The 13,222-nt window shown below is 35.3% G+C and overlaps 1 protein-coding gene across 1 annotated transcript in view; it reads right to left on the bottom strand.

Moving 5' to 3' along the window:
- MLIP (muscular LMNA interacting protein) overlaps positions 1-13,222 on the bottom strand; it is a gene marked incomplete at both ends in the record, with an annotated part of 286,062 nt that overhangs the window by 22,620 nt on the left and 250,220 nt on the right. The window contains one exon of the mRNA XM_081247370.1: positions 11,256-11,309. Coding sequence (XP_081103496.1) covers positions 11,256-11,309 — 54 coding nt within the window. The remainder of the gene's footprint in view (positions 1-11,255; positions 11,310-13,222) is intronic.

Here is a 13,222-nt window from a genome sequence, read left to right on the forward strand (position 1 = left end):
TTTCAGGGGCTCCTTTTTAAAAAGTTGCTGTTCTTTTTTTTTTTACATGAAAAAGAAATTAAGCAGAAGGGGAATAAATCTTGATTCAGAGAGTAATGTGTGCATTAAATAAAACTGGTGTTGAAAAATCGTCACACCCATCCTTCTATTTCCCTGTGATTCTTCTTTCTTTGGCTGCTAGACAGAGGGGCATGTTAGTATTGCTGTCAGCTTAATAGAAGGCATTCAAGGCTCTAACAGTGGTGGGAGAAACTGTAGGTAAATATCTCCTATGCCAGGTATTAGTGAGTACTTCCTTTTTATATGCCTGCAGGAAACTTTTTTTTTTGTTCCACTACAGTTCATAAAGGAAACACTAAGACTGCAAAAAAAAATAGTAATAAAAGTTAAATCTAGCAAGTGATTAGCACCAGCACTCCAAAAAACTTCAGCCCAGTCTGGGTTTTCACTTCTCCATCTTCATTCCTGAAAAATAAGAGAAAATAGTAGTCAGGTTAATGGAGATATATAACTTTTAAAATATGCCCCATTCATATTCAGGTGTAGCATCTCATATAAAAAATGGTTTGGAATAGGAAGTTTTTGTTTATTTTTTTCCTCAGTAGCTGTTTTCTTGTTCTACAGTTAATGGCAGGATAAAGACACACAGCTGTACCTTCAATTCAGACCCTGATCTCTCGAGAGCTCAGCAGAAAAGTTCTGGCCTCCTGAGAGGGGTGACCATGGCTTTGAGGGGCTGATGCCACCTTAAGGAACAGCCTTGCCATAACCCACCCACACCTCCTCACCCTTCAATCGCTTGGTTACCTTTTCCTTTAGCACTGAGTGCATCGTTCCATAAAATGTAACCTCTAAAACACGGAGGAGGTAAAGTGAACTGGGATTGGATTAAGTCGCAGCTTTTGCAAAAGGGATCATTACAAAAGTGAGAGACAGCAAATGAACCTCTTGCTACGGAGTACGGAGTGGAGTGGTTGCACTGATTTCTTTATCCATCAATCTCTATTTGATAGGGTTACACTGTTTGGAGCAGACAAGATAAACTTAACTGAGTGGAGATTGGTATTAGCAGATCATACCAGTTGAGAAAGAAGTATAAAAGAAAATATCAGAGAAGAGGGCAAAAGAGAAATTTAGTTCTAAAACTGTACTCTAATAGAACAATGTGATGAAATGACACCAGTGGAAGGAAACTACCATAACTTTTTATTTCCAGGTGCCAGTGCATGGTTGTCAAAGGAGCATTTCATCCCAAAATAGCTGGTGGAAACTGAGGGAGGTCAGTTTCTCTTCTTTGGGCAACTCTCTCTGTTGTTGTTTTGTTTGTTTTTTTTTAAATTTTTATTGGTGTACAGTTGATTTACAATGGTGTGTTGGTTTCAGGTGTACAGCAAAGTGAATCAGCTATACATATACATATATCCACGCTTTTTTAGATTCTTTTCACATATAGGTCATTACAGAGTATTAGGTAAAGTTCCCTGTGCTATACAGTGGGTCCTTATTCATTATCTATTTTATATATAGTAGTGTGTATATGTCAATCTCCAACTCCCAATTTATCCCTCCCCCCTCCCATTTCCCCCCGGTAACCATAGGTTTGTTTTCCACATCTGAGACTCTATTTCTGTTTTGTAAGTAAGTTGTTTTTTGTTTGTTTGGTTTGTTGTTGGTTGTTTGGTTGGTTGTTTTATCCTGGGCTGTATCACAGGGTGAAGAAGCAATCGTCTGAGAAAGCTGTGGCTCAAAGTTGGCTCCAAGGTGGACATGGGGTATGTGCAAGGCGTAAGGAAAGCAGACAGGAAAACTGTATGTGGCATAGCCAAGTGTCTGAGCAGGATGGTGAAACAGGACACGGCCTGCATCATGGAAGAGGAGCTGCATTTGTTAGATTAGAAGGAGGAGATGGAGGAAAAGTTGCTAAAACAAGAAGTAGCTTCACTCCTGCACTGATTTGTTCTAGCCACAGAAAATCAACAGTCATGAAATAAGTGAGTTGTAGCTTTCATCATCTGTAATTCTCTGCAGGTTTCGAATGAAAGGAGAAAAAGCCTCAATTCCTCCTTTTCTTTCTGACAAATAAAAACTAGCATGTTTTTTATTTTCCTGAGAGTAGCAACATTTGGTAGTTACTCTCACAAAAGATTTAAAGAAATCATCTTCTTTGGCTAACCTTTATGAAGGGCTATTTATTTTACATATCAGTACTAAGCACTTTACAGGCATGAATGCAAATCTTCACCATAATCCTTTGATCTCATATTACAGAGAATGAAATTGAGGCTCCAAAGATTAAATATCATGCCCAAGGCCACAATATTTGAAACTAAACTCTCATTTGTTCAATGTTTCTTGTTTTTTTTTGTTGTTGTTCATGCAGTCATTAGTTTGTTTCATCCATATTAAAACATATATCACGTCTGGCTTATAAATGGTAAACTTTCTGTCACCAGAAGAGCTTCAACAGAAGATTTATAAGGCTAAACAGGATTATAACATTCAATAAAATATTGGACTAAATGCACTCTCAATTATCTTTCAAATGTAAGATGTTATAATTATAGGAATAATTAAATGAGATTGAAGAGGAATAAATATCTCATCCTCTGACACCAGGCTGGCAAACTGAGCACTATTTCTCAGCTCTTCCTGAATGCGATGGAAGTCAAAGTAATGTTTGCCACCATGATTCAGCAGCTGGTTTGAAATGGCATGATGTTATGACAGATAGAGTCATGATTTTGGACCTTTTGTGATGTTTCTACTTTCCTTTGCCAATCTGAGTATAGGTAAAGGGCTGAATAACTTGGGAAAATCAAATGTCTACATTTAAGAAAGATGGAGATCATTAACACAATAAATAAATCATTATTTTCAGACTAGACCACAGGCCGTGAAGGCTCAGTATTTTATCCTATCACCAGCTGAACAACAGAGTTATTTTGGATAAGAAAATATAAATAAGAAAGACCTTAAGACATTTACAAAATCAAAATTTTGAAGGGTGTCACATTCCAAAATTTGTTTTGCTTAGAGTTAACTTTGGGTAATAAGTGATGTAGTTGTGAAACTTTAATCCAATATTACCGAAAGAACGTTCTTAAAGAATGTGCTGTGTAAATTGATTTTTTCTTCCCTTTTAATACATAACCAACTCTGAATATTCTTATCTGCCAAATGAAAGCAGAATAATCTACATATATGTTTTTGTAAAGATGAAACCAGAGCAAATTTTCATTTCCAGAAAATGTCTATCATAACTTATTGACAGCTACATGTTCATTTTTTTCTGAAAAATTTTAAATATATTTTGGACATTTACATAACTACTAACTATGGTGTAAAAATACAAGATCTAGTATCAGAATTTATTATCCATAAGCCAGAAGTGATAAGACGTTCATTAGCTAAGGTCCTGCGAAGGTAGGATGGTAGGTGGAGAATGTGGATATAATTAACTCTAGGAAAAACAGTATTGAATCTGGGGTCAAAACATTTAATATCTGGGTTACCTGACCTCCACATACTTACTAACCCTGATTCTATTACTTTGTTTGTTTATCTTGAAAAATAGCACACACAGGAATGTCTGTCCTTCTACTTTCTGACTTCTGCTCAGCTTTTTACCGTGATTCACTACAATGTAAAAATCAACATTAAGCTCTTGAAAAGAATTTGAAGGAGAAACACCCAAACTGTCAAACCCCAACTTCTCCTATAGTATTCTCAAGGGAGTCCCTAGCAAAGAAAAATCAGTGAGACTTCTTTCTTTTTAGTGGCTATTTCAGGGTTAGACTCTGAGCTTTCAGTTCTGCCCCATGTCAGCCAGGTGTAAGGACAAAGAGAAATGTTCAAAAAGAGGCTTAATTCCCCTTGTTGAAAATAAGTGAAGAGATTTCCCTCCCTTGTTCCTAGAGCAATTTATTTTAGAAAACTTGTCTTTATAAGTACATTCTCCTCTCTTTGAAATGGTGATAAATCCTTGTGAAAACTAGATGGGCATTTTGTCAGCTTTAAGACTCAGGAAAGTCTCAAGGACTTGAGAACCATCTCCTTTGAAGGTAAACATCCAAGGGAGATAGCAGCCTTATCTCCGAGTTTCTCCTAGTTTCTGAGGGAGGGTGGGAGCCTAACTTTAGCCGACACCTGGCTCTAAGCTATAAAACTGCCTCCTGTCATAAAGATATGAGAAGTTTATTTTTCCTTTGGGTAAAGCCAATGAACTAACACAGATGGTCCCCCCAATTAACAGGTGATTTAGGATGAACTGTGTGTAATAAATGGTACTTGTAAAGTCCTCTTACTTGAGGATAAATTGAATTATTGTTTGTTTATCTTGAGAACATATATATAATGGGTTACACCTACTCGGCTATATGAAAGGTGAGATTTCTTCTCTCTTTGCAGTCTCTTAGTGTTTGTGATAGACATCACATTCTGGTTTGAATGCTTAGTCAATAATATAAGTGTTTTCTTTCTCTACCACCTTTGTGAAGAGGACTTCTGGGTTGGCAAAAATATATTTTTTAAAATTTTATTTGCTCAACACAGGCTGTGGGCTTACAACATGGGAAGGTCATCATGATGGGGTCCACTATTGTCAAATCTGGTTGTCAGAATGTCCTTCTCTTTGTTGTTTCCTTGCCCACCTGGAAGGCTGGGCAAGGTAGCTACTCATTCAGGTATTCATATGAGGTTTCTTTATAAGACAGATTTACCCTGGCCCTCTAGCAAGTTGTCCATCAAAACATATGAATTTTTTTTTCATCAGCAGTTAAAAATATCCAGATACCAAGTTCTTCCCTAGGGTTATAACCTTGAATGTCGCAATCCAAGATTTACCAAAGCTTGATTTTGGTAAATAATATTTATGGGAAATTGCCTGAAGAGAATAGAGAGGGCCCATTCCTCTTGGTAATTTCATTTTTACCCTTAAATCAAACCAGAAAATGAGAGTTGCTTCCATGGACAAATAACTTATTTTTCTCTTTTCTGTGTTCTAATCTGGAGAATAAAGATAAAGGAATGAGACATCTGTCCCATAAAATTAGAACTCGGATCACCAATGGAGGTTCTAGAATTCAAAATAAAATGAACACAAAAACTTATATTTTTGTTTTTGTTTTGCAGTTTATATACACTGCAGGAGCAAATCAATCCTAGATGGTCACCTTGCCAGCAGAAATGTTATCTTGGGAACCCTTAAGTGTTTATTAAAAATCTGCAAAGAGAAGGAATAAGAAAACAGGAGAAGAACTTGCCTAGTATGTGTTCTATGGGCAGGTAGTGAATGATTAGCTCTCCAGTTGTGTTAATAACAAGTGGATATGAAAGGTCAGAACCAAATGCATTCAATCACGTTTTTGAAAATCAACTGACCCTCAGTTAAAAATAAAATAGGCCTAGGACTGAGTGTAGCAGGTGATGTGAAGAGTGGCAGGTCGGTTTATATCTCATCCCCAGTATGACTTTCACATTTAAACCTGTAGAGACAGAAGTGGGTATAGAGACTGGTTGTGGATCCAAGATGTGATGAATACAGTCAGAAATGATGGTTGGTAGTGGAATTTAATTTTTTCTAAGTAACTATAATCAGAAAGCATTTATCTCAGACAGAGAGTCTGCTTTAAATTAGATTGTGTTATATGTACACCTACTTGGAGATTACTGCATTGGTGTCAACATTTGTTGGTGGGAATGTAAATTGGTGCAGCCACTATGGCAAACAGTACGGAGGGTCCTCAAGAAACTAAAAATAGAGTTACCATGCAATCCAGCAATCCCATCCCAGGACATATATCTGGACAAAACTAATTCAAAAAGATACCTATGCCCCTATGCTCATAGCAGCACTATTCACAATAGCCAAGACATGGAAACAACCTAAATGTCCATCAACAGAGGAATGGATAAAGAAGATGAAATGGAAAAGAATATGAAATATATATATATATATATATATATGCATATATATATATGTTTAGCTGAATCACTTTGCTGTACAGCAGAAATTAACACATTTTAAATTAACTATACTTCAATAAAATTTAAAAAATAAATGCAAGCACACTCAAAAGAAAAGAAATATGTGAAAGTGATCTTTCTTTGAAAATCGATCAACCAGCTGATCACAATGGTTAAGTCCATTGTTTAGGGGTCTCTCTTTCTTCTATGAGTGTTAATCAGTGGCCAAGTATTTTTTAAAGTGCCAAATAAAATGCTAAATAAAACATTCTTTGGAAGTACTAGCCCCCAGACTCAACTCGCAACAAATGCTATGCCTGGTCCCAGCCTAAGTATTTTCCAAACCTGTGTAGAATGTCAAAGGAAACATAAAGCATTAGGTTTTACTAACTCAATTACAGTGAATCTCAGCATAGAACAGATCTCTCAGAAGTAATCTATCATAAATTAATGTACAGGTTAAACTTTTATGACATTAGACAGGAAGAATTTGTGACCCAAATTTTTATTAATTCAAAGCATTCCCTGAAACACCATTTCTTATGATCCTCCTGCTTTTACTTTCAAATTTTTGTTTCCAAGGTTGATTTGATTGGCTTTTCTAGACTGCCAATGAAGGAGCTAGAATTTGAGGATCTCAATTCCTGTTGTACATGTAAATCACTGGTGGAGATTTTAAACCAGCATTTGCCCACCTCCAGAGATTTGGGGTTTTTCTTTTTACACTTTTTTTTTTTTTGAGCTTAACAGTTTATTTTGATTTTGACTCAAAAAATATTTTTAAGCATTGCTTAAAAAAAAAAAAAACGTGCTTTTAAGAGCAACAGAGCAATAATGAGATTTTTTTTTCCATTTCATTTTCTCTGATTTCTAAAGAGAATCTAAAAGTTATCAAGGGAGCAGTGGAGACATTTTTTTGTTTGTTTGTTTTTTTGATTGATAGTTTTTTGTTTTATTGGAGTACAGTTGCTTTACAGTATTGTGTTAGTTTATACTGTAGAGCAAAGTGAATTCGCTATACGTATACATATATCCCCTCTTTTTTGGATTTCCTTCTCATTTAGGTCACCACAGAGCAGTGAGTAGAGTTCCCTGAGCTATACAGTAGGTTCTCACTAGGTATCTATTTTTTACGTAGTATTAACAGTGTATATATGTCAACCCCAATCTCCCAGTTCATTCCAGCACCACCTTCCCCTTGGCATCTATACATTTGTTCTCTATGTCTGTGTCTCTATTTCTGCTTTGTAAATAAGATCATCTATACCAATTTTTTCAGATTCCACATATACACATTAATATATGATATTTGTTTTTCTTTCTGACTTACTTCATTCTCTATGACAGTCTCTAGGTCTATCTATATCTCTACAAATGATCCAATTTCGTTCCTTTTTATGGCTGAGTAGTATTCCATTGTATATATGTACCACATCTTCTTTATCCATTCCTTTGTTGATGGACATTTAGGTTGCTTCCATGTCCTGGCAGTTGTAAATAGTGCTGCAATGAACATTGGGGTGCATGTGTCTTTTTGAATTAAGGTTTTCTATGGGTATATGCCCAGTAGTGGAATTGCTGAGTCATATGGTGGTTCTATTTTAAGGTTTTTTTATTTCACTTTCCTAGAGTGGAACCCTGCTCTTGGGGCTTTTAAAAAGTCCCGGGAGGGCTTCCCTGGTGGCACAGTGGTTGAGAGTCCGCCTGCCGATGCAGGGGACACGGGTTTGTGCCCCGGTCAGGGAAGATCCCACATGCCGCGGAGCGGCTAGGCCCGTGAGCCATGGCCGCTGAGCCTGCGCGTCCGGAGCCTGTGCTCCGCAACGGGAGAGGCCACAACAGTGAGAGGCCCGTGTACCGCAAAAAAAAAAAAAAAAAAAAAAAAAGTCCCGGGAGATTCTAATGTTGAGCCGAAACTGAGAACCACTGACCTAGATGAGAAGTCAAATTGTCATTTTGAGTTAGTTGCCTTTAAATGGACTTCATAAATCATAGGACTTGTTAAAATGAAGATCATATTAAATCACATAAATCTGAGGTCTCTGTTTTTAAATGAATTACTGAGCTATTTGAAAAACTAGTTTCTACAAATAGCAGGATCAAATGCAAGAAACAGGAGTCTGTCAGTAAGAAAGGGAGACTGCTATCTTTAGGAAATGAGAGAAAACCAAGAGGGAAATTCTCAGATCTGATCAACGTTCTTCCATAGTGTTTATTTGCACTGGATTTGTAACTAGCTTTACTCCTTAGTTCATATGGTCATAAGATGAGAATTGCTTTATAAAAACAGGTAGTTTTCTTGTTTGGTGCTTTATAAAAACAGGTAGTTTTCTTATTTTGTGGGTAAATACATATCAAAAAGAGGCTTTGGGAAAAAAACATGGGTAAATATTACAGTCTGATCACATATCATAAGGAATTGTAAAAAGTTGTTAAATTGTTCCCAAATATGCCAGTGTAACTAAGAAGTAAAACCCAGCATACTAGGTGGATAAAATTGTGTTTTAATTATTTATGTTTCTTTTATTTTTTTTAGTTTGATATATATTTATTTTTATTGAAGTATAGCTGATTTACAATGTTGTGTTAGTTTCAGGTGTATAGCAAAGTGATTCAGTTATATATATATATATATATATATATATATATATATATTCTTTTTCAGATTCTTTTCCATTAGAGGTTATGACAAGATATTGAATATAGTTCCCTGTGCTATACAGTAGGACCTTGTTGTTTATCTATTTTACACATAGTAATGTGTATCTGTTAATCCCAAACTCCCAATTTATCCCCCCTCTTTCCCCTTTGGTAACCTTGTTGGTTTTCTATACCTATGAGTCTGTCTCTGTTTTGCAAATAAGTTCATTTGTGTCAAATTTTAGATTCCACATATGAGTGACATCATATGATATTTGACTTTCTCTGTATGACTTACTTCACTCAGTATGACAATCTCTAGGTCCATCCATGTTGCTGAAAATGGCATTATTTAGTTCTTTTTTATGGCTGAGTAATATTCCATTTTGTGATATGTGTGTGTGTGTGTGTGTGTGTATACGTTTCTTTTAATTCTAAGACTAACTCACTCTCACAATTGTTAAACTTCAAACTGTAGGGGGTTTTATGGCGTTTCTTTATATATTCTAAATATGAGAATTGAAATCATTTTTTCACAATCTTATCCACTAGCTTAATGTTAAGTTTTACCTCTAGGATTGTGATAACTGGTGCCCCAAAAATGTAAATACTACATCTACCCTGTTCTTCTCAGCAGTGGAATCTTTCACATTACCTAAGATTCTCTTAATTCAGCATTTATTATCTGAACCAGATGCTTTTGTTATTTAAACAATCAACCTACTTTCTGTTATTGTGTAGAAACATTCTTATTTCTATCTGTAGTCTCTGTAAGCTTGAGCCAAAATTATGATGTTTGAAGGAGAACATTTGATTATTTTTTAACATTCATCAAAAATGTACAAAATTTATTCAAACTTTCTCCTTTTTTTGGAACTACATATTTGTCCAATTGTTTTACTATTACAAAATTTTGCCACCCTCACAGTGAAAGAGCTGGAACATTTGACAGAGTTAATCTCCTTAATATATAAAGGGCGTTTACAACTCAATAATAAAAATATTACTAGACCAGTACATAAATGCTTAACATGATGCAAAAGCAAAAGAGACAAGAATAACAGAAAAAGACAGAACTTTTACATGCAAATAAAAATGAAAAATAATTTCCTCTTTTAAACTGCGAATGTTTTATAGCATGATTTTAAAGGGGAAAAAGATTTAAATAGAATAGGTAGAGATTTAGATAAAGATAGCTGGATAGAGGAAAGTAGATTGTTTAAGAGCATAGGCCTCAGGCAGTCATATCTGGATTCCATTCCTGACTGTACAGACACTTGTCAGCTATTTGACTCTAGGCAATAAATGGATTTCTCTTGGCCCCAGTTTCCTCATCTGTAAAATGGGAACAATAATACTTAATTTACAATGTTTTGTGAAGATTAAGTAAAATAATGCATCTAAAGTGCATAACACAGTAATATATAATAAACTCTCAATAAATTGGCAATTATAACAATTCTTAATGCTGACAGATATATAGTACACAGAAACAAGTATTATAACAAGTTTCTGGTAAGGTGAATTACTACAGTTGTTCAGCAATGCAACTTGGCTACATGTATCAAAAGTTTCCCATATGTCCATACTCATTACACCAATAATCCTGGTTTAAAAAAAAAAAATCAGAGCTATGGTCAAGGATACAAATTCACCCTTATTCATAACATGCCTTTATATTTTAATGACTAAAGTTATAGCAGAGAGACACATCATTCCTGTATGATACGTTTCAAAATTTGCACAAATAGGGATGTCACTTTATGAAATATACTCTAAATTGTGGAAAATATGCTTGGGAAAAAATTCAGATTTCATTTAGAATCTTATTTGGAACTTTATTATTCTTATTGCTCTTTTGTATTTTTTTTTTTTTCGAAACTTAGAGGCTACAAAACTGAGCAAGCCTCATTTGTGAGGGTATCTGGAATGAATGAATGAGCTCATTTTTTACCATCTTAAAGATAAGTCCTTTAAAAAGCATTTTTCCCCCACATTTACCACTTTGTCTGAAGGGATATAGAAGAAGAAAACATTGTTCAGTTATTCTTGCTCTTAACACAAAATTTAAAATTTTGTACAAAACTTTTTCTTGTCTCTTTGACATAGCATTTATAAAAATAAAAAAAGGATTTTTGCATTTATTTTTGTCTGTTAGCTCAAAATGTGAAAGTGGTTAAACATTTGCATGAAATTCAGAGGTATGTTTGAGATGGCACACTCTGGCCTGTATGCTACCTGCCATATGCAAAATTCACTTGGGGGATGGGAAACTGAGCTACCACGAGGTCCTGAGACCTCTGACTCAGAAGACACATATAAGGATTATTGGATATCCATTGACCCTCTAGAAAAAGAAGACAACAGTGTTTTCACATATGAATCCAAAGAGAAAATCAAGAAGACAGAGGGGATAGAAGTTAGTTTGTGACCAAGGTACTACACACATGGGGACCTCTAGTACAACTTCCACATTGAGAAGCAGCAAGAATTTACTCATGTGACTATCAGAGTAGACCAGTTCATTCTTTCTTTTAAAAAAAACAACCCTGATTTTATTAATATTTTTAAAAAATAAGATTGGCTTATTTCTACAACCTAATAACACATGGAAACAGATAACCAGATCTCTAATTGTATCTTCCATTTACCTCTTCAGAATCAAGAGTTTCGTGTTCCGGAATAGCCATCATTGGATGACTCAACTTCACAGAAAAGACGCCCAGGAAGTGAACAGGGATAGAAGTAAGGAGAGATAAATGTTTAAATTTCATTTAAGTTGACAGTTAAATGATGATGTAAGTATATTATTGCTGATCATATTCTACCAATGTAAACATTAAGATTTGATTGTTATTAAAAACAAAGGAAGATATTCTTAACATAGAAAAAAAAATTTAGCAGATGGTGAATCCTTGGAGCCTAAGACCACATCTTATTTATCTCTGTGTCCCACATAAACTCTAACAGTGTTTAGCACACAGCATAGACAGTTATTAAATGTTTATTGAATGAATGTATTCTTAAAACACACAGTTATCAGAGAGAGGAAACAAAGTTAAATTTATGTTGCCACTCTCACAGTAGCTCTCAAAGCGAAAAGCTCCAAAGCAAAAGAGACAAATCACGCTTAGACCTGCAATGTAGATGCATCTGTAGTGAATACTTAAGTGAAATGTAAAACATTGTGCATTATTGTAAACATTAAGAACATCAAAACACAAGGACTTCATAAACGTTGTAATCTTACCAGATGACACTATTATCATGCAGTTTACAACACAGTGACACTTTAACAGAGAGAGGTTCTTTTGCTTATATAGGGATTTTTTATTATTGCATGGGTCTTCTGAGCACTAAACATACACTTAAACCTATTCAGACAGAAGAAAAGTCATAGATATGCAAGCAAAAGAGACAGAATGAGAGACACAGACAAGGAGAAAACAATCATTTATAATAAATCTGCTTACCCCCTTTATTTTTTAACTCTCTCTCCTCACTACAACATTAGAGTAACCACAATACCTGATTTTACTGGAGCATCCCCAGTTTCTACAACTATCCTTGGCAAATCCGGGCTGTGGGAATAATTGACCCCCTTTTACTCTCAACCTTGTCCTGATTTGATCAATAAATCATTGGATCAGTGATCTGCCCCTGATGCTCCAGGGCGATTCAGGGGATCCCAGCAATGCACCCTTGGCCCTAGGATGACATCACCAAAGGCTGCTGGGGAGGCCAACGAGGTCCCATCTCACTTTCCCTCTGTTCTAGCTGATTTTCAAGAAAGGAGCCTGCTTTTATTTAAAGCTACAACTTCATTAAATGCTAACCATTAAACTCTGTCCCAGCTATGAAATTCTCTGAGTGTCATAACATCAGGGATCCCAGCTTCCTGAGACCATTACTTTAAATAGAAGCATGATCTGTCCCCAAGCCAACTAGAGATTCAAATAGTTTTCCAAAAATCAGCTGAAAGCACCTACTTTCTCCATTCATCAGGGTCCCCTGAGATTGTAAACCTGGATTAGGATCAGATGCTATGTACCCCTTCAAACTTCAGACCAAGACAATTGGTCCTAGAGACAGCAAAATCGTTAGCATACCTAGGCTAAATGGTATGATAATTCTATGAATCATTGAAGTTTGTACCATGGCAAATCCCCATTCTCCTAGTCTCCTAAAATAGAGTAGAATAAACATCCTAAAATTTGAAAATGTTGTTGCCCCAATAAAATATTCAACTGAGATTGGAAAAGCAATTGAGTAATTATGTGATATCTATTTTACATTCTATCCCATCTTTCCAATATAGGTATTCATTCACTTAAATCCATTTTATTCTAATCTTCAATTTCAAAAACTATGTATTAACTATGCTAACCAACAAAAGAGAACAGCAAATGACTGATCCTAATTAATTGGTAATCCCCAAATCATTTATATTTGGCTTTGGAATGCTTTCCTCTATTTATGATCTTGGGTCCCAATAGGTTTGCTTTCTTATTATCCTCAAGGTGACCAAAAACATTACATAAAATGTGATACTGTTAAGGGAGTTAGTCATAGTAATTTATTGTGTACTCACATGATAAATTCGTTATATGTATTTATT

Source organism: Mesoplodon bidens (genome assembly GCF_964165515.1).
Source record: "Mesoplodon bidens genome assembly, chromosome: 10".
NCBI lineage: Eukaryota > Metazoa > Chordata > Mammalia > Artiodactyla > Ziphiidae > Mesoplodon > Mesoplodon bidens.